This window comes from Scaptodrosophila lebanonensis, unplaced genomic scaffold (assembly GCF_003285725.1).
Source record: "Scaptodrosophila lebanonensis strain 11010-0011.00,11010-0021.00 unplaced genomic scaffold, SlebRS2 tig00000053-arrow-pilon, whole genome shotgun sequence".
NCBI classification, from domain to species: Eukaryota; Metazoa; Arthropoda; class Insecta; order Diptera; family Drosophilidae; genus Scaptodrosophila; species Scaptodrosophila lebanonensis.
Genome location: NW_022060548.1, coordinates 6091294 through 6112436, shown reverse-complemented (window position 1 = coordinate 6112436; position 21143 = coordinate 6091294). Strand labels below are relative to the sequence as shown.

Genomic DNA, 21143 nt, shown 5'->3' with positions numbered 1-21143 from the left:
ACCAAATATTGTAGGTAGTTACAAATATTTTTCGAAATGCAGACCAACCTTGGGGACTGCGAAAATTGCAAGTGTTGTGCAACTCACCCCCTACCCTCCCACACACACACACACACGCACACACTTCTATACACACACCCTCAGTTATTGAAGTGTGTATTTTGTGGCATTACAAAGTTAATTGAATTTCCCTCAAATTTAAAGCAAACGAACAAAATCAGCATATCACAAACAAGTACGAGAACAATTTTTATGTAAACGCGTCCCACAAAATGAAACGCGCTGGAATTTTGATAAACTTTTTCTAGAAAAAAATACACACAACAACATATAAATAAAAATAAATTAGACGATCGAACAAGTGAAAAAAAAGCTGGAAACACAAAAAGTACATATATATCGAGACTTTTTAGTGATACAAAATGGCTGCCAGTGGGCGGCTTCGCAAACGCAACAAACATAAAAGCCATACGAATGGTGCCGCCACAACAACAACAACAACAACAGCAGCGCTGCCAACAACAACAAGTAAAACTGTGCTTGGCACGGAAGCGCAGCCACGACCGTTGACAGAGATTGAGAATATGGATATAGATTTGGATGTGGATTATAATAATTTCACGCATAATTTCGTCGAATTGCAGAATTTGTTGAACTTCAACGACTTCAGTATTGGCAGTCTGAATAGTAGTGTCAGCAGCAGCAGCAACAACAACAACAACAATGCTGTTGTCTCGTCAAGTGACATTAAATTGAGTAACGGCGCCATTATGGACACTCTTTTGGGCAACGTCTTGACAACGGCTACGGCGACTGTGGCACCCGCCGTCACTTCACTGTTGTCCTCCACATTGGCAGCGAACAGCACCACAACCATAACCACAACACTGACAGCAACCAGCACAGCATCCTTGTCTTCGGCCGCAGTGGCGGCGGCGGCGGCAGCAACAACAACCGCTGCAAATGCTGGCGCCTTCGTGCAGGATCAAGCGATACTTATTGATGCCACCTCATCCACCTTTTTTTCGAATCTGTTGCTGGACATGTCGCCGGCAACGACCAGCATGATATCGGTTGCGACAGCCACCAAGTCCTATAACGATAGTGCCGCTTATTGGGAACAGCTGGAGACACAGGACTATGGCTATGGCATGGGCTCGCTCTATCGCCACTCACTGACCATGTCCATTGTCTATAGCATTGCGTACGTCATTGTGTTCCTGGTGGGCCTGATTGGCAACAGTTTCGTAATTGCCGTCGTCCTCCGTGCTCCTCGCATGCGCACCGTCACCAACTATTTCATTGTTAATCTGGCCATTGCCGACATCCTGGTGATTGTCTTTTGTCTACCCGCAACCCTGATTGGCAACATTTTCGTGCGTAAGTAATGTTTTCTTTGGTTAGATTTTAATGGTAATGGTAGTGGATGCTTAATAGCCGGCCAGCTCAGATTTATTTGCTGCTGCACAGTGCCTCTCGAGACTCTCATTAACACGAATGGTCGCTCATTACGACAAGCTCATGCATGACTGGCCTGACTGGCACTTTCTGCTTAGTCCGCTGCCTATACTTGCGGGTACTCCTATTCTCTTCTTTGGCTAATGTTTGCGTGCTGTGCATATTAGCCGGATTTATGTTAAGCAATTAATATGGCTATGGAGTAGGCCGCTCAACAAAATGAGCCCTTAGCCAAATGACAAAGAGGAAAACTGTGGTACTTAGCCGAGCCTAAAATTACAGCTGCACACACATCAAAGGCAATTTGTTGAAAATCCCAAATACTACAAGTATACTTACATTGCCAGACTCTCGCCTTTTGTCAAGAGACTCACAAAATAAAACGGACCATTTGCTTGATTCCATCGATAACATGCCAGACACAGGCACAGACAATTCGAATGGTCCAATTAAATGGACTTCAAGGTCGAGTTTATGATATCATTACATCATTTGATGCAATTCCTAAGCAAAATATAAAATACTAAGTGACTGTGATTGCATGCTTTTTATTCATATCGTTAACCCTATAATGGCTTGTAATTGACAACATGGTGGAGTAGACATTAAAAATAATAAGGCACAGAGCAGATGACAATAATGAGATCCTTAAAATCAAGCAATCAAGCTTAAATATTATTTAAATACAATTAACACTTAAGAACTGGCAACAATAATGACTATTTGAAGAATTTTAGAAGCTGGCTTTCCCTTTACATGATAATATATAGTTTTCCTTCAGTTAAAATATATAATTAATATATTTTTTAATGCAAATAGTTCAGCTTAAGTTTTTGTTCAATTATATAAAATGTAAATTCAAAATAATGCGCCAGGAGAATTTTCTAATAGCTAGAAATCAATATGATTAAAGTCTTTATTTTTATTAAACAAAAACAATTCTATGTTTTTGGAAATCAATCAAAATTTCTGCTTACACCAAGTGTATACACTTTACATTTTGGGTGCAGAGTATAAAAATAACCGCTTTATTTTAGGAAATTTTTTTCCTTATATACAATATAAAAGTATTTTTGTTATAATCGTATAAAAAGATAAAGTAAAATCAACCAAATTACATTACAGGTCTATTCTTATTCGAAGTTTAACAAAATTTTTTGTATCTTTGAAAAAACAAATCTTTATATATTTTAAACATACAAGTATCCTCACATATCCTGCAGACAGAGTCAGATTTTATTTCCTTGATTAATGTGTTATTAAATCAAATTCCTAAAGTGGCGATATACTACGCTTTTCAATTAATATATCTTACAATTTAATAAAATGCTTGCTTCGTTTAATTTCGATTTATTATTAATATCAAAATAACGCTATTTAAAATGGTTTTATACTAATTACATATGTTAATTTGGCATTTGTTTATAAATAACTTGATATTTTAGAAACTCTTAGTTGTACTAAGCGAAGTTTATGGTTTTTTTTTTTTATCAATATACCTTGTTTTCCCAATCTCGTATTTATTTCAAATTTTATTTAATTTCTAAAAACCTTTTAAGTCGAATAACTTTTTTATTTTGCCATAAAATCAATCCATTTCAAAATTGGTACAACGCATTGAATTAATTGGCATTGCAATACATCCACACTGTCCACTTTAAAATGCAGATGCCTAAGAACTTAATTAAACAGCAACAAAAAAAGTGGACGTGAACTTTTTTATTGCTACTCAGGAGACGCCATAAACAGCTGCTATGCCCAGTTTTTATTGCTGGCCAATGTCAAGTGTCAGAGCCTTATCCAAACATGTCCTACAAGTTGCCACACAAAAGCCAATTAGCATATTTAATTAACGCCCATTCAATTTCAAATCTGAAGGAGACCCTCCTCCAGTCTCATTCGAACGAGGTTACGCACAAAAGTGTTCTTTAATTTAAATAAATTGGCCTGCGGTATTGTAACTGCCTATCTTTTTAGATGTGTTTGTGTGGCAACTAAATTGACTGTCACAGTTTAAGCTGAAATCGCATGCAAATTCGTTGCCGACATGAAAAAATGATCAAAATCCTTCAGAAATCAAACGTTGATTGTAATGCATGCCATGGCTTGAATGGCTTGGCTCGGCTTGGTTTGGTTTGGCTTGGCTTGGCTGGGTTGGCATGGCATGGCATGTCGCCTTGTCGGGCCAAGTAAGGGCAGGGCAGGTCATAGTCAGCACCATTATTCACCAGAGCCAGCAGCTGCTCGACGCCAACACCATTGCCCTGGTCCCCTTTTTTTAGGCTTAACATAGCGCCAACGTTCGCCAATTAAATGGCGCTGCCTTACACATTTTCTTGTTGCCTACATCAAGGCGCACAAATACACAGAAGGGGACACAGACACGGACGACAGTCGACAGTGGCAGCATTGCACTCAAGAGGCTCAACAATCAGCCGAATGGTTGGGGGAAGGAGAATGAAGGGCTGCCTAGACTGTAGTAAACGAATGAAGCGAATGAAGCGCACAATGAAGAAGGGAAAAAATGAATGAGCTGCCTTGCAGTCCTGAGTGTGACTGTGTCTGTGGCTGTGTCCATGTTTGTCACTGTATTGGGTGTGTGTTTGTTTGTTTGTGTGTGTGTGTGTGTGTGTGTGTGTGTGTGTGTGTGTGTGCGTGCGGTGCGCACTCGCTCTGTCTCTCATGCTCTCACTCTCAATGTTTGTTTGTTGCTGCTACATTTTTGCTTTTTATTTTTACTTTTGGGGTGGTCTAAAGGATCATCGACACAGAACTGACCTAATTTCACAAATTCAACTTAGGCGCAGGGTTCGCCATACACCAAGTGTCTTTGTATAAGTGTGTGTGTCTCTCTCTGTGTGTGTGTGTGTGTGTCTGTATGTGCGACCAACGTTTAGTGGGTCACTGTGGGTGGCGGTAGGTGAACGGTAAATTGTAAATGTTTGATGTTTCTGCTGAGGTGGTCCCCTCTCGCTTTCAACTTGGGAGCAGTTGCAAGCACACTATACGTATGTATGTACTCGTATATTTCGTTTGAGATACAGCAAAATGTTGTTGGTATTTCACTTGACTTGAGGTGGGGGTTTTCTTCAGCTTTCCTTGTAGGGCATGCAAATTCTTTCCACTTTCGACAATTTGCTTTAAATCGAAGGCAACCTCAAGCAGCAAACTGCAAGCAACGTTTTGGTTTTTTTCCTCCAACTATGCAAGGAAATTCCATAGAGTGTGAGGGAGAAAGGCTACCGAGCTAGGCGAGAGTCTTAGGGCCTGCATATTTGGCATATTTGCACGACGTAGCAGGGCCCGCCGTCTGATATTTTTTTATGATGCCTCCTCACAACCTCGTCCAAGCGGCCCACAAAGAATGGCCGCTCAGGTTCGCGCCCGCACCCACACCCACACCAGCATTAGCGACATACAGTGGTGCGTTTAATCTTTTTAAAAAAATCTACATTTGTGATTGTTGAGCTTGTGAGAAGATACTTCAGCGTGATTTCCATTGTAAAGCAAATTGTTAAGTTTTTTTGAAAGAGGTACTTATTAGCAATCGATAGAAGAAGATAATTCAGTGTAGCGGAAAATATTGCAAATTATTTTCATTTGTGGAGGTCAAATTTAAACTGTTGAATTTTCTGTGGGAACTACTTGTATATGTAGTTGAGAGAAGAAGGATCATTGAACATTTTTTGTTAAGACCAATTCGAATTTACAGACTACAAATGTTGCTGCTTTATGTAAATAAACTTAATACTATAGCTAGCCTTGTTAACATTTTCAAACAATTTTAATTCAAAAAAATGGCGTGACAATATTATCTGTAATATTGCTTGATTATAAAAATATGTTTGAATGTGTTGCCTATGGTTTGTATCCTTAAAAAGCAGCCAAAAATTTAAAACAGTGCGAATTTTAAAAATGTTTTAAAAAAACTACTTCTTGAATGTTAAAATGGAATATTTCAAATTGAAACTGACAAATTAATTGTTTATCATAGCAATAATGTACATGTAGATAATACATATACAATGTACAATATATATATATATATATATATACATAATATACTTATAATATATTTATCATTTTTCAATTATCTTCTCTTATTTAGACGAAGTTTTAATTTAATTTTAAAAGGAGAACAGCTATGTTTCTTTCATTAACAAGCAATAGTTAAAGCTTAGTCCTCAACTCTAAACGACCCGACGATTTTTCAGTTAGACATTTCAAATTTTGAAGCTACCTTTTTCCTTCAAAATTGGTCATTTTTAGCAGCAGAGAAGTCTGAAAGGACCACTGTGCGTCGTCTAGCATTAAAAAGAATTATATGAAATCAAATTCGCGCTGGCGTAGCCGTCGGCGCCAACGTCGCGTTTGTCCATCGCACTTTGTGTCTGTATTTGTGTGTGTGTGTGCTTGTGTGTGTATTTGTGTGAAAGTGCATGTGTGCTGGCGTTGTAGTTGTGGTTGTTGGCACTGTCATTATCTAAGCACACCTTCAGCCTCAGAATTGCAATGGAAGGTTGTTTGGATTCAAGGCTCTTTGCGGCTGGATAAATTGACCTAAATATTTTTGCTCAACAACCTAATAGTCAGGGTTATACACACACATTTATATAGAAAGTTTGTAGGTGTGTATGGGTGTGTGTGTGTGTATGTACCTGACACGACCGTCTTGTGTCTGCTGCTTGGCTGCTTTTTATGTATTGGACTGTGTGCTTATTTATGTGTATTTGAAAACCCAATAAAATGCGAAATGAATTGATTTCTTTGCCGTTGCCGTTGCCTTTGCTGTGGGTGTTGCCTCCTCGTCCTTTCGAGGCATACAAAGTGTTTGTATTGTTGTTGTTGTTGTAACTTTTGTTTTGTATTCTTGCCTTGAGCTGCGTAGAATTTGCCAAGCGTGTCCTTAACTGGTTTTCATTTTATGGCATTTCTAGCCATTGCACTGCCCTTTACTAGTACCGCACACAGCATTGTTGCTGTTTCCTTTTTGTTATCAATGTTAAACTGTTATCATTAAAGTACAGATCAGACTTTGTTTGAGTTCGCTTCGGCACGTATTTAAAAGTCACGTTGGCAATCGTTCATTAAATGTTGCTTTGCTTGATTTGTGTAACGGGCCATCGGGGCGTATGCGTAACAATGCCGTGCCCGTGCCCATGCCCGTGCCAATGGCTGATGAAGTCATTTTTCAGCCATACTCGATTGTATTTTAATTTAGTTGGTATGTGCCGACAGCATCGGCAGACACAGCAGCCACCAGGCGCTCACTCTGCGGTCGTATTCAATTTGTCGAGTTGGCCAACAGGCGCCTCTCTACGTGACGTTCAAGTGATAATCATAACAATAACACATTTGCCATAAGTGTTATGCCTTTTCCATGCCTTGCCATGTCATGCCATACCATCAATCCACTATCAAACTCCCACACTCCCATAATCTCACTCTCGGCAATGGCGGATTTGTTACGCCTGATTATTTCATTAAGTTTATGGCCGTCCTTTGTATTGCAATTTATTCCCATGTACAAATATATAGTATACAATAAGTACACTCAGCAAAAATTCTACGACAATGGTTCAGCTTCCGAAGTTGCTTTACAGGCTTGAAGAAATTAGGAAACAATCTTTTCTAGAAAGTGAATTTTATGAAGCACAACTGAAAATTTCGATCAAATTCTGAGATACTTTTAAGTAATAAGAGTTGTATAGTTAAGAATTTGAGGTATTCTAAAGAAGTTCAATTAAATGATAACAAATAAATAAATGAGAAACATAATCTCGGATTTCGAATTTTATTGATTATTCATAATCATGCAGAAATCAAAATGTCGAACAATCCCAATGAATCCATAATAAGCTCGAAATTTTATAATACAAGCAAATTTGTCAAGTCAAATCAATTATAATACAAATTATGATCCTTACTTAGGAGACTTTTCTATAGCTCTGTAAGAATTGTAAGAAGCACTTGAACTACATTTAATTAGTTATTAATCATTCTCAAAATTATATTATCAAAATGAAAGGAAACATGAGAATGAATTCAATTTTCGACTATGAACATAAATAGGCAACATTATTGGAAAAGCAATAGAATTAATGTTAAAGTGAAATGCAGTGTTTCAAGGTTGTAAAAAGTACTTTTAAAGATGTTCGTTGTATTGCATATTATCAAAAATTGAACAAAATACTTGATTGTGCGAGTGTAGTTGAATATTTGTTTGTGGGAGGAAGCTGCACACTGAGAAGCCCCGAGTGGCGCGTTCAGCACGAACAATGCAAACAAATTTGACTTTGCCTGTGGCACGTTGCGGCAAACTTTTGCCTATAGTGGTTGTTCGAGTTCCAAGTCTAATTCAGGTCTATGTTGACATTTGGCTCGGGTTGAAGGACAACGGCTGTGAAGATATGAAGCCGTAAGGCTGCTAAAACAAAAACAAAGGCTAAACCAAAAATACAACCACAACTACTTAGCTGCTAATATTCTCAAGTACAGCTATAGAAACCAAATAAAATATAGATGCGTACATTTTTATGTAATCCTCACCTAATGATGAGTTCGCGACGAATACGTTAACACATACATACATATATGCACGTTACGTATATATGTGCTCGTATGTGTCTAAAATTGGCGTCTTCTACATTTGTTGGTACGCGCCTTTATTACTTTTATTGGCCATCTCTGTCTGGTTATACCATATAACCAATTTTAGTTGGACAGATAACATTTCAGACGATAACGAATCAGTCGCATCATTTACGAATGTTAGGCGAAAATATAATAATTTCAACATTATTTGTCTGTGCACGGTTCGTTAATTCGTAATAATGCTGCAAAAATATTAAATACCACATGTTGATGAAGTTGATGAAGGCATAGAGCTGCAGTTTGCAATATTTTTGAAAAAGCACAATTGGCAATAAAGCCAAAATGGGCTTTAAGTATGTACTTTTTTTTGTTGAACAAAAGAAGTAACAAACATTGTTAGTTTGATTGAAATTGTTTTTAATAAGAATAATTTTAAATATATTATTTTGTTGCAGGTTAAGGCTCAGTTATAATACAAATTATTTTGAGTTATTCAGCAGCATTTAATAGCTTTGAACAGTTTTTTAACACTGAGCTTTAATTCCTTAAAATGATTTCAATATAATCATTTATCATTTTTAATTCTTCAAAAATATTTCCAATATAATATAATTTTGTAAGACTTTCTTTTCCATTGCTTTAATTGTGGCAAACAAGTACAAACAATCTGATACAAATTATCGACTGCACTCGACTTGCTAATAACAAATGTAGGGAAAAAGTAAAACGTAATTAAATTCCTTTAAAATCGATTATATATCATTAAAATTTGTTTGCAAGCTATTATAAGTTGGCAATAACTTTTGCACAAATACATCAACTGATTGATATTTGATTTTATTTTTTTTTAATTCTCAATGCTAATAGTGTTTTTTTTTCTGTTTTTTTTTTGTACATTTTTAAACTTGACTTAATTATTAACTGATGTTGCAACTGAAATTGTGGGATTTCAGCTAGCCCGTTGAGCTATGCCCCATTAACATTCTAAATTTGATAAAACACAGCTTTATATTTTTGCGGCTTTCATATGTTGTACTAAAATCTGTAATAACAAAAAGGCAGTCTGTGTTTGACATTTGCCTTTTGAGGCTCAGCTGCGCTATCCTGTCACACTTAACAATCAGGCTTTGTACACACTACTGAGCACTAAACCTCTCCCCCATGACTCATCCGTTGGAAGGCACTCCTGCCAATATAGGCAGATATAACAAAATCCATATATCTCAGGTCGTTGGGCGATGGGAAATTTATTGCTCGCTATGGACCGATTGTTGTCCTTGACTTCATTTCGTGTGCTTCATGCTAATTGGCTTTTTTAAGTCTTCTTTGGGAGGTCGACTCTTTCCTTTTTATTTATTTGTTTTTCCGAAAATTCGTTGTAAGTCTGAAGTGCTCGCATTTTCTTGTAGTAATTTATTTGCATTTATTAACTTGAATAATTAAAATAGGAATGGAATTATGGCTTATTATTTTTGAGGGAAGATTTAGAAATTCAAAATGGTCCATTGCAGACTTCGAAAAGGGATAAGGTGTAATAAAAATGCACAGACTGTTAAAAAAACAAAACAGAAAACAGAGGTACATAGAATATTTGGCAATGTCTGGAAAAGTCCTAAATCATTTATAAAATTAAATAACGTACTAAATTTCGTAACTTCTTCGTGTATTAAAAACAAAAAAATGTACATTATATAAATGAGTATTTGTTACAACATTTTCTGAGCTCAGTAGTTGAAATATTAATTTATAAATATGAAAAGCAGGATAATTTTGATGCCTTTTTAATTCAGTTAACAATTTGAATAAAAGAAGGACTTTTATAATTAATGAAGACGTTTGGTTTACGAAGGCCAACTATTCGAATATCTCAGAGGGCTTCCAATGCTAGTTTTGGCATGTTTCTGAAATTCTTTATAATTTTATATAAGTCTAAGCTTAAACAAAGCAAAAGTTTTTTTAATATTTGCAAAACAAACCTTTGGGAAGAGTTGCGGAACCATCTAGAATTCATAATAATCCTGAACTGGGTCATTTTTCAATATTTGTGGAAAACGTTGCCTCATTATTGTGTTTTATTATAATAAAATAATAAACGTAAAACATTGAATTAGCATTTAGAATGTGGCACCTTAATCCAACAAGTATTAACTTAATATGAGAAAACCATTATCATTGAATTAAAGTAAATGCGAGTACGCCGTGAAACCAGAATACACTGTCAGCTGCACTTGAAATTTATCCATTAGGTAGCTTAAATGAAAAGCAAAGACCTGTTAATGCCTCAGTCTATGTCTAGGTCTGTCTCCGCCTCCGACACAGCCACAGCCACTGTCTCTGTCTCTGCCACTGCCCGTACTTTGGCTTTGTACATAGGGCTGGGTGGGGACTTGGTAAGAGTTCATGGCACACACCCATGCACGCACAAAGCACAAATAATATTTGTATTTATATTTTTATGTGCCAAATCGTATTAAATTTTCGCCATTATTAGCGTGCGTTGCACGGTGCGTATGCGTAATAAAATGCGACAACAGGCCATGATAAGACAGGCGAACGAGACAGGAAATTGGCTGTAGCCAGAATCCAGAGCAATATCCAACCACATGGCCGTTGAACTTTTGCTCGAACTTGCGCTAATGATGTATGGTGTCCGAAAAAAAAACCATATTAATGTGATTGCTTATTGCTGATTGTTTAATTGTCAGTCGATATTTCATGCAGCAGGCATAGCCACAAAGGGCTGTCAAAGGCCAGAGATCCACGTCCATCAGGGCGGCCATGTGTGCTTTATAACCTTTTGTGTCTGTCCTTGTTCGAGTTCGAGTCCGCGTCTGAGTCTGAATTATGCCTTTTAGCATAAAATTCATAACGCAGCATAGTCCAACTATCAACTATGTGTTTTTTTCGGTCTTGTGTCTTCCATCAAATGGAATAAAAGGAATACAAATTAACTTCAAGCTGTGGGGGAGAAATGTGTAAACCCAAATAACATGGTGTTGGCAAACAACAATGCTGTTCAGAATGCCTGACGAGCTGACTGATTGACTAACTCCCAAGTCTGGATGGGTCTGGTTGGGCGCAATGCGAGACTTGTCACCGAATTATGAATGATATGCAGTACATAAATCACAGTCCGCAAACAACAAACAACTGTGGAGACAACAACGACAACGACAAAAACAACTAGAATAACAATGGCATCGACAAAAACCATTGAACGCTTAGCCACGGACATGACCGAAAGTTACTCAGCATAATTTTAGCATTGTTTATGTATTTGGTTCACCCACTCACCCAAACACTCTCTATCATTCTTTATATCTCTCTACAGCCTGGATGCTCGGCTGGCTGATGTGCAAATGCGTACCCTATATACAGGGTGTCTCGGTCGCGGCATCCGTTTACAGTCTAATTGCCGTCTCACTCGACAGGTAAGTGAAATGAAACACCTTTGCAAATACGTAGCTACGAACTTTTATTTTGTGGCGTGGGAATGGGAATTACTTGTATCTAGGTTAGGTTAGGGAGCGGGATGGTTTACGTTTATCGGGAGGGTAAGCGTGGGTGGGGGTCTACATCATTAATGATGCACAACCACTGCAGGTGCGGCGTGGTGCACAGACACCAATGGCACCACCGGTTTCACGGCATGCACAGCCACCACGGGCTTGGCTACAATGGGTGTTACGACCTTATGTACCACCGGGGCCGGATGATGCACCACATGCCTGCGAAGGGAAAGGACAAATTTTAATATAACTTGCAATGTACAGGGAAAAAGAAATTAAATATGTATGGAATTGAGTAATTGATTAATTATATTAATTTTTAAAAACAAAGTTCGTACACTTAATATGAATTGATTATAAGTAACTTTTGATTGAGTTGTAAAATATCAAACAGTTATTCCTCCTTAATTAAATGTTCATATAGTGCCATAGTTTATATCCTTTTTTGTCTAAAATGTTTTCTCTCATTGCTTTCTATTATGATTATCTATCTTTGCATCCTATCTATCCATCTAATCATTCCTTCCTATGACTCTTGCTCCTTAATAATATGTTAATATAGCAATAGTTCATAAACTTTTTGTCTATAATTTTTTTTTCTATCGTTGCTTTCTGTTATGCATATCTGTCTTTGCATAATATCTATCCATCTTATCATTCCTACCTATGACAAAACATTACTTCCTTTTATTCCGAACATTCCTTCCTATCATTGCTACCTACAATTTCTGCCTTTAATTCTTTTCTACCATTCCTTCTTATCATTCAAAAAATTGTTTTCATAATTTTCTTGTTTTTGATATCGAAATAAAGAAATAAAAATGTTGTCTTACTAAAATGTCCATTAAGTTTCTTGCCTCGTCAAGAGCTGTTTTATGTTGTTATCAAATAATAAGGTTACATGACACATTTGAAATCCCTCGCAGATATTCATAAGCATAGACTGACATCGGTTTATTGAAACATATTCCCAATATTATATCTAGGATTTCCTTCTAACCAAGTCAACAATCGATTGAATCGATTGGCCGTCCCAGTTATTAAAAACAACTTTTGCTGCCTTTTTGTATTCTAATTACTAAAATGTGTATAGTCCTCTAATGAACGAATTATTCTTGTCCTAAGTTTATAATTCGATTATCTTGCCAAAAAGTTAAACTGTAGTCCTCAGAACATCATACAAACAAAATATTACTAAGCAATCCTTCTGTACTTACGAGTGCACTGAATGTGCGCCGTGGTGGATGATTGGTGTGTGAACCACCGGATGCACCACTGGAGTGTGCACCACTGGTGCAACGGCGACTACACCGGGAGCTGCATAGACCTCAGCAGCGACGAGGGCGGCGAGCACAAAGAGCTGCACCGAACAGAAAATATTTGAATTGAAAAGGCTTTGTCCATTCGCAGGCTCATACTCACAATTTTATACATGCTGATGTGGTGGATTAGACTAATTGTAAGTAAGTAAGTGGTTAATCAGACTTGAGCGATGACTGGCTACTGTTGTCAAATGCTGAGCTGTCGGGCCATTTTATAGTCGTTATGACAAAACTGGCTGACCGCCGACCGGTGGCTGGACAGAGTGAACTGCCTTAGAAAGTGAACGCTATGTGGTGGTTTCTCAATGAAAATTGGTTGGGAAACTGGTAGTAGTTTGCTGGCTGGCTGTTTCAGTCAGTGGGGCAGGCAGCTGGTTGTCTCAAGATCAAGTTCACAGCTTGTTCTAGTCACGCGCCTTGGAACGCACATATATGGCGCCGACTTAATAAAAAATTTTATGTAATTTCAATTGACAATTGCCGAATTGCCTTGTGGCGTTTATTGGATTTGCCTAATGCTCCTTTGATGATGTGCCGCCAGGAATTCGCGCTTAATGCGCACATTCTCTATTTAATTTATGCGTACACATAAATATGTATATAGTTCCGTTTGTTCACACAAATGTCGGCAGGAGCCATAAAAAGAGATTTGTGCATTTGTGTGGCTATCTGTCGCAAAATTTATGTTCCTTAAGTCGCAAATGCCGCGAGTTGAGGATTTGTACAGCGAAGATATGAAGGCATTTTGGACAGTTGTGCTCATAATTTTTTTTTTTTGAAGAAACCAGAGCAGAATACATAAAGAAGGCGCCAAGTGGGCGCGCCATTTCCATTTATATCAATTTTTTCTTTATTTTGTTTTTTGTTTTCCTCTATCTGTCTCTCTGACTGTGCTGATTTAGTTCGGTCCAGTGGGTTTAACATTATTTAACGCACAAGTGGCACCGCCAGCGGTGACAGCATCAACAAAAAGTGGAACATAAACATCAGTGTTGGTTTTGATGTTTGGTCAGAAGACATGAACACCACCCACACCTCAAATTCGCTTCAATATACGCTCCTTTAAATGTCGTTTGGCTCGCTTCCTTTACGAGCTCGTAAACTCAATCGGAATTTTAGATTTATTATCTAAAACAAGCAACTTGAAACTTACGCTGGTCCCAGCTCGTCAATGTTTTGGCAACTCACTCGCCTTACAGCCGCCAGCATCCGAGTTAGCCCGCCTCCTTATCACTGGCTTATACCAATGACATTTAATTAGGGTCCTTAGTTTTATGTAGCACGGCCCCATCCACATACAAATCCACACCCACTTTCCCACTCCCATTCCCATACACATACACATAAAACGTCGTAGATATATCACCCTTGTCTGTTTAAACATAGTAGTAGCTTTATGACTACGAGCTGCTATGTGTGTGTTTTTTTTTGTGGCCACCATCTTTGTTCGTGCAAAGCGAAATGTCAACAGTGCGTATGAGCAACCGCAACAATTTTGTCTTTGGTCCTGTCTCGCGAGTATGCTAAAGCAAAAAAGTCATAAAACTCGCAGGGCAGGAAATATGTAAGCCAATTATTAAATTTGCTACGGGCTTTATGTAAATACACACATATAGTAGCATATGTACATATGTATAGTTGCTGCGTAGGAGAGTTTAAAAATCCTGAACCACTGTAGTCTTAACCAAATAAAGTTATTTAATTTACAACCAATTTTGCATGGTAAGTAGACATAAAAACTACCATATGCATAATTTTCTACTATCACGGACTTTCTTTGTTTATCTAATATGCTAGTTTACAAAGGAAAATAGATGTATATGTATACAAGTATATATATACTCATTTATAGTATAGTAGTCATTTGTTGGCCTAATTCTTTGCCTGTAGATGTGGACAATAGTTTGAATATACGCGTATCTCTCTTTCTCTCTCTCAAAGGACAATTGAAGTTAGCCTCCGGTTTCTAGTTTCCTCTTAGACATCTAATTTCAAAGGATAACTCAACTAAGCCTCAAGAAATGTCTACTATTAAATTAGTACGCTTTGTGTTAAATTGAATATAAATATATATTTAAATATAATTTTAAGAGTGTGCCATTTGTTAGTTTGGTTTAAATTTTATAAAACAAACAAAATTAAACAATATTCCATATTTTGCAATTATAATACGAGTATACTTGCTATTTATACTTAGCCCACAAATTTGAATAACACAAATATAAATGCTGTTTTGAAAAATATCATTCTAAAAGTGTGATTAATAATAAACAAAATTAAATGCTTACAATATTATTTTTTTAATTAAAAATAGTTAGTTCACTCGTACTTTGCTTATTTATCAATTGAACAAAAAAATCAATATCAAAGTATTAATAAACAGTAAATGGAAATTTATTAATTTATAAAGCCAGCATACTAACAAATTGCAGTCGTAAATGTATTAATATTTACAAAGTTTTGCTCGAAAACATATCCATTTAATACAAGTATAAGAAGACGCACTAAAAAATTGCTAGTCATCAAATTTATAGCTTTATTTTCTACATTTTTTTAGTGCACGTCCATTTAAGGACTCAGAGCAAAATAGCCTCGCCATGGACCCTTTTCCAACCATCTGTTGTGCAATTTATTATTTGTGCTTAGCTTTTGTTTATTATTTGCAAGCGAGCTGTGAGCCCACAATCTAAGGTCTAACTGCGACTCATATTTAACATTGATTCATACAATTTACGTTTATTATAAGTTTTGTTTTATGGTTTATTATATGCTTATCGTATTACAGTTATTTGGAAAATATTATATTAAAGCCTCACCTCTTGTCGTAAGTGAAATAAAATACTAAATTTAGTGAACATAATCTTGAAAGCTTAGCTCTTGCCGTTCCTTAAGTTTGCTAAGAAATTAACTAAGATGTTGGAAATAGTTTCTACTTATTACAAAAGCACCTAAAATTATTTAATTAATAATAAACAACATTTCACAGTTGGGATGTGGATTGCCCAATTAGTTACAATTATTAGTTAGAGAATAAAAATATAACTTGCTTAGAAATACAAAACTAATGAACTTAAATATTGGAAATATTGTAAACAATTATTTCCTAAGCAAATCAAAGACAACAAACGGTTAATCAATACAAAAGTTAGCTTTAGTTTTCGAAATATTTTATAAATGCCCACTGCCTTAATAAATTAATTACTACAAGCGCATTTAATGATTCGGATCAAGTAATCAAATCATTGCTTTGATTATCGCAGTTTTTGTGTTTGTCGTAATATGTTGTTATTAGTGAAAATTGAATTGTTTATAAAAAAGAGAATTATTTATTACGACGTGAAAATAGATAGGAAGGAAAGTGGATGAGCTCTTGATTTTAACTCATAGTAGATAGCAATCTAGATGAGGAATCAGGGATTTTTTTATATCTGTCTTAGGTAATATTATAAAATAAAATACTCATACATATATATGTCATAAGACCTAAACTACCACTGCTTATATTTCCATAAGCAATGAATTCCAAACTTGTAAAGAAAATCATAACTTCTTCAGCTTGTATGCACAAATTAGTATAGAAAGAAACCTAAATAATTAGTTTTTCTATCACTAAAGTTGTGATCATATCAACATAATAATAAGTCTGCTTAGCATTTGTCTTGTTCATGGCAGGGACTTTAATGCCTCACTGTCTGACTAAGTCTTTAATGTATAGCCCACTAGTGGGTAGGATGAAGTAATTTACACACATGTCTAGTTACGAGTATGTCTGCATACTTTCACATCCACCACAGACCGACCATTTGCCTGAAATTATGGCGCGCCGTTTCTTCTTCTTTTCTATTTCAAGACTAAACACAATTAAAAGCTCGGCTGAATTGCGATGCCAACTAAGCAGCTTTAAGCATTATCTGTTGGTTTATGTACAATATGGCCAATGTTGTTTGAATCTACATTTATATTATGCATATTATGCCAATTTATTATTTACAATGAAAAAGTCAGAGTGCAAGCAAAAAGAAAGAAATCCAAAGACAAATCCAGATATATGTACCCTCAGTAAAAATAATTTGTATTTTTGTCATAAATAAAGTATGGACGGTACTGATAGCTGAGTAAGTGTGAGAATTCTTGTTTATAGGATGAAATTCCCTATATATACATGATTACAAGTATAACACTTTTTAAAATATGTTTAATACTGCTTGTTTGCCTTTGCAACTTCTTTATACGACAATATTTTTATTGATGATATCTTTCGAGTATAACACATTCAATCCGGGTTTTCTTTCCATTTTCCATCAAATTCTCCCGAACTGAATTTTATGAGTGGTGTTATATCTTATTTTGTTTTTAGAAACGATTTGAAGGCGTATATTTCAAAAGCATTTTGGAATTAAAGCAATATATCAATTTGGATAATTTGATGTAATAAGGAAACGGAAACGTGTCTAAATATATATGTTTCTATTTTTATTATAATGCCGTAATTTAACATTTTTATTTGTAATTCTTATAAGATTATATTACATATATATCTACTTGCTTGACTCATACGTTTAAAAGTCGAAGTCCAAGACTTCTTCATCTCATAGTAAACAAATCAGGTACATAAATAAGACTTGTTTCCAGTACGTATTTTCCAATATCCCGACTTGCCTTGATTTGATATTCAATTTGTTTTTAAGAATTAACGTGGGTTTGATTTATGCTACAAAATTCCTTTCTGATATTAATTTAAACAATGAATCCATATACATATAGTATACATATTTAATACATACATACATAACATAACTTTGCATAATCCGAGAAAGCAACCGAAAGCAGAAAAAGAAAAAATGGCAGTCAATGGTTACTTAAATCAAGATTCATACATTCTTATATTCTACTTTAAATTCGATTTTTTGTAATCAATTTTTATCTCTAAGTACTATACATTGAGTTTGCTTTACACTACAGATTAAAGAAAACTAAAGTACAAAAATTAGCCACAAATATTAAGTTCAAGCCTAGTCGGTGTCTTTCTTTTTGAAAGTGTGTAGGAGGCAGTGACTCCCATTGACTTCGTCAGCTCTTTGTAGCTATTTTTAGAACATAAACGACAAAAGAAGAAAAAACAGTTGCAATTGGCTCACGCCTTGCAACAAAATTATCTGGAAAATCCTGAGCCAACGGTGGACAACGACCCAAACGCAGTCGCCATGCCACACATATGCTGCGGCTTCTATTCTTTATGCCACGTAGTTACGTGGATGCCTCAGATTTTGGCAAAGACAAGGCGTTTGTATTTACGTACGTATGTGTGTGTGTGTGTGTGTGTGTGTGTGGTTGTGCGTCTATTTTTGGCCAGCTTTGAATGAGCTACGACTGTGGCGCCATCATAATAAGCGGGTTGCACTAAGCTAAATGAAAAATGTTGAACTCTTGTCGCTGCTGTTATTCCACACAAAAGTTGAGCTGCAACCTCAGAGTGCTGCCTCTTATTCAAATTACAATTCATTATGGCGCGCAGAATAAGAAACGGGAGCAGAAACCGCCGTACTATTCATGTGCGTTGTTCTGTACTGCAAAGTAGAGTTCAATAGACGAGATTGGAAAATGAACAGTCAGCAGAAAAAGGCTTAACCTGGCAGCTGTGTGGGATGGTGTGGTGTGCTGATGGTGTTGTTGTCTGCTTGTCTGTCCTCAGAGCTATGCCACCCACAGTGGTCTGTAAAGATCAAATAACGCGGTTGACAAGTTCTCCGAACCAACACAATGCCTAAAAAAGTTCCCTCATTCTATTTAATTTCGTCACAATAGTACTTAATATATGAATGGGATAAAGATAATGACAAAGCAAATAATTCAAGAGCTTTTGAAATTCTGAACATATGCATTTTAGTAAATTGATATGGGTTTTTATAATTGAAGACCTTGAGACACAATTTTTAAGCACTCAACACAATCATGTCTACTTTTTATAACCACATATAGAAGAATAAAGGTAAAATTGTGAGATTAACAACTTTTTTCTCAGAGAATTGAATAGCTAGGACATTTTAATGAAATACATATGTGTATAAATCAATCAAAGGAAAATATAATAATCAATCATTTCTAAATTTTCTTTGCCAAATTTTTTAATGGCATTTGTGTTTGAAAGGCTTATAATAATTTTATGAGCAGAACTTAAAAAACCCCATTCTTCACAGAGTATAATCTTTCAACTCTGATTTATGGAAAATCCTGCTGTGACTGTTGACTGTCATTTAAATAAATCTGCACCACTGTGCATCGATGGTTGTGTCCAGGGGTATGGGGATGGATGCTGCGAGGGCGAGTGCGTGTGCAAATTAATCAGCTAAAATATTTGCATGCCAGGCCACGGATGAAGAACGAAACGGTGTCGTCATCTTAGTCTTAGACTTGGTCTAGCTGGAGGAACAGTTGATGATTGTCATTATTATCGCCGCCGTAGGGATTGTAGTCATCGCTGTCATTGGCACAGCAGCTGTTAAATATTCTTTGTTGGCACTTCTTGCAGGTTCATTGCCATCTGGTGGCCACTGAAGCAGATGACAAAGCGACGTGCTCGCTTCATGATACTCGGCATTTGGGTAATCGCCCTGACCACCACCATACCGGAATTGTTGTTCTTTACGCTGGTGCCAGCGGAGGAGGTGCTGCCGGAAGCATTGCTCTCACTGTACTCGCGCTCCTTGTACTTGTGCCAGGCTGTGTGGCCTCCGGGCGCCGACGGCAATCTGTACTTCTTGCTGGCCCATTTGGTTGCCTGCTATTTGCTACCTTTGTCCTTGATTACGCTCTGCTATGTGCTTATCTGGATAAAGGTGTCGACGCGTTCCATTCCGGGTGACTCGAAGGACGCGCAAATGGATCGAATGCAGCAGAAATCCAAGGTTAAGGTCATCAAGATGCTGGTGGCGGTAGTCATTCTGTTTGTGCTCTCCTGGCTGCCCCTCTACGTCATCTTTGCTCGCATTAAATTCGGCACGGATATATCAACGGAGGAGTTCGCCATTATTGAGAAATTGACGCCGGTGGCTCAATGGTTGGGCTCTTCAAATTCATGCATCAATCCCATTCTCTACGCGGCTTTCAACAAAAAGTATCGCCTGGGCTTTGGAGCTATTATAAAATCGCGCAGCTGCTGCGGACGCTTAAGGTGAGTGCCAGACATAGTTTTGAAAAGGATTCCCGTTAACTAGTAATACCCTTCCTTGCATTCTTTACAGATACTACGACAACGTGGCCATTGCCTCGTCCACCACGAGCACACGCAAGTCCTCGCACTACCATCACAATAGTTCGCGCAAGAGTCCCAGCAGTCCTGGCCTGCGTAAGACCAACGCTGTCTCCTACATCTATGAGCACAACTCCATGCGGCGCCCCAATCTGATGATGAAGCAGGATAGCAGTCTGTCGCAACAAATGCTGTTGAAGCAGGACTCGCACGGCTCGCGCCAGTTCCTTATCAAGCAGGAGAGCGCTTCCAGCGAAGGCTCCCGACGTCCGCTCTGCCAGCAGGATAGTAATGGTTCGAAGATCTCGCTCTCCAAACAGGACTCTATTGTGTCGTACATGGAGGCGAAACGTGCCGCTGGCCATGCTCTTACAACCCAGGACTCTGTGGCCACGCAGCAGGACAGCATTTCGATTGATTCGCGACGAGGCTGCATGCTAGGTTCGCCGGCTCCCATTGGCAATGCATTGTTCGACAAGCGCCAGAAATTTGTGAAACAGGACTCGGTCATTTCGTTTGTGGATCAGCGACCCGAGCTGCGACGTCATCAGCTAGTGAAACAGGACTCGGTTATCTCGTTTGCCGATCAACGACGTGGGCTGCTCAACAAACAGGACTCGATTATGGCCAATCGAGCGAGCGATGCGCCCACCCACCATGTTTCCATACTAAAAAAGACCGACTCCCAATTGAGTTATGGCCTTGGTATGTCATCCTCATCGCCCCGAAAGAATACGGAGCTGTATGAGTAAATATATATTAAATTATTAACTTACCTAAAACGAATTAAAAAATGTCTAGGGAACACTAAGTGTATATGTTTTTGCTGTTATTTCAGTGGATAAAAATGTCTGCTGATGATTTTAAAGATATTTTAATTTAAAATCGATTCCTTATTAAAAGGTATCAGCAAATTAATCAAATTTTTTAGATCCTTTTAAATACCTTATAATCCAGCATGTTTCCGTTTCCGAATCCGATCTAAATTGTCGACATCGATTTGGTAATTTA

At 37.2% G+C, this 21143-nt stretch overlaps 2 protein-coding genes across 2 annotated transcripts; one reads left to right on the top strand and one right to left on the bottom strand.

Moving 5' to 3' along the window:
- The first annotated feature begins 422 nt into the window (after positions 1 to 422).
- LOC115623666 (neuropeptide SIFamide receptor) lies at positions 423 to 20884 on the top strand. Its single transcript, XM_030518133.1, has 5 exons — positions 423 to 838; positions 902 to 1380; positions 11384 to 11483; positions 19413 to 20054; positions 20125 to 20884. Exons 1-5 carry the CDS (start codon positions 423 to 425, stop codon positions 20882 to 20884), a joined length of 2397 nt encoding a protein of 798 aa, XP_030373993.1.
- Positions 11633 to 12995, bottom strand: LOC115623679. The gene is made up of 3 exons (XM_030518148.1): positions 12984 to 12995; positions 12779 to 12921; positions 11633 to 11780 (listed from the first exon to the last, which is right to left on the bottom strand). The coding sequence occupies exons 1-3, from the start codon at positions 12993 to 12995 to the stop codon at positions 11633 to 11635; spliced, it is 303 nt and encodes a 100-aa protein (XP_030374008.1).
- Positions 20885 to 21143: the final 259 nt, after the last annotated feature.

Excerpts from the sequence above, each read along its gene's own strand:
- LOC115623666 (XM_030518133.1), top strand. The coding sequence starts at position 423 with ATGGCTGCCAGTGGGCGGCTTCGCAAACGCAACAAACATAAAAGCCAT. Across the intron at positions 1,381-11,383 it reads GATTGGCAACATTTTCGTGC|CCTGGATGCTCGGCTGGCTG; the intron begins GTAAGTAATGTT and ends ATCTCTCTACAG. Across the intron at positions 11,484-19,412 it reads ATTGCCGTCTCACTCGACAG|GTTCATTGCCATCTGGTGGC; the intron begins GTAAGTGAAATG and ends CACTTCTTGCAG.
- LOC115623679 (XM_030518148.1), bottom strand. Across the intron at positions 11,781-12,778 it reads GGCGCACATTCAGTGCACTC|GCATGTGGTGCATCATCCGG; the intron begins GTAAGTACAGAA and ends TTCCCTTCGCAG.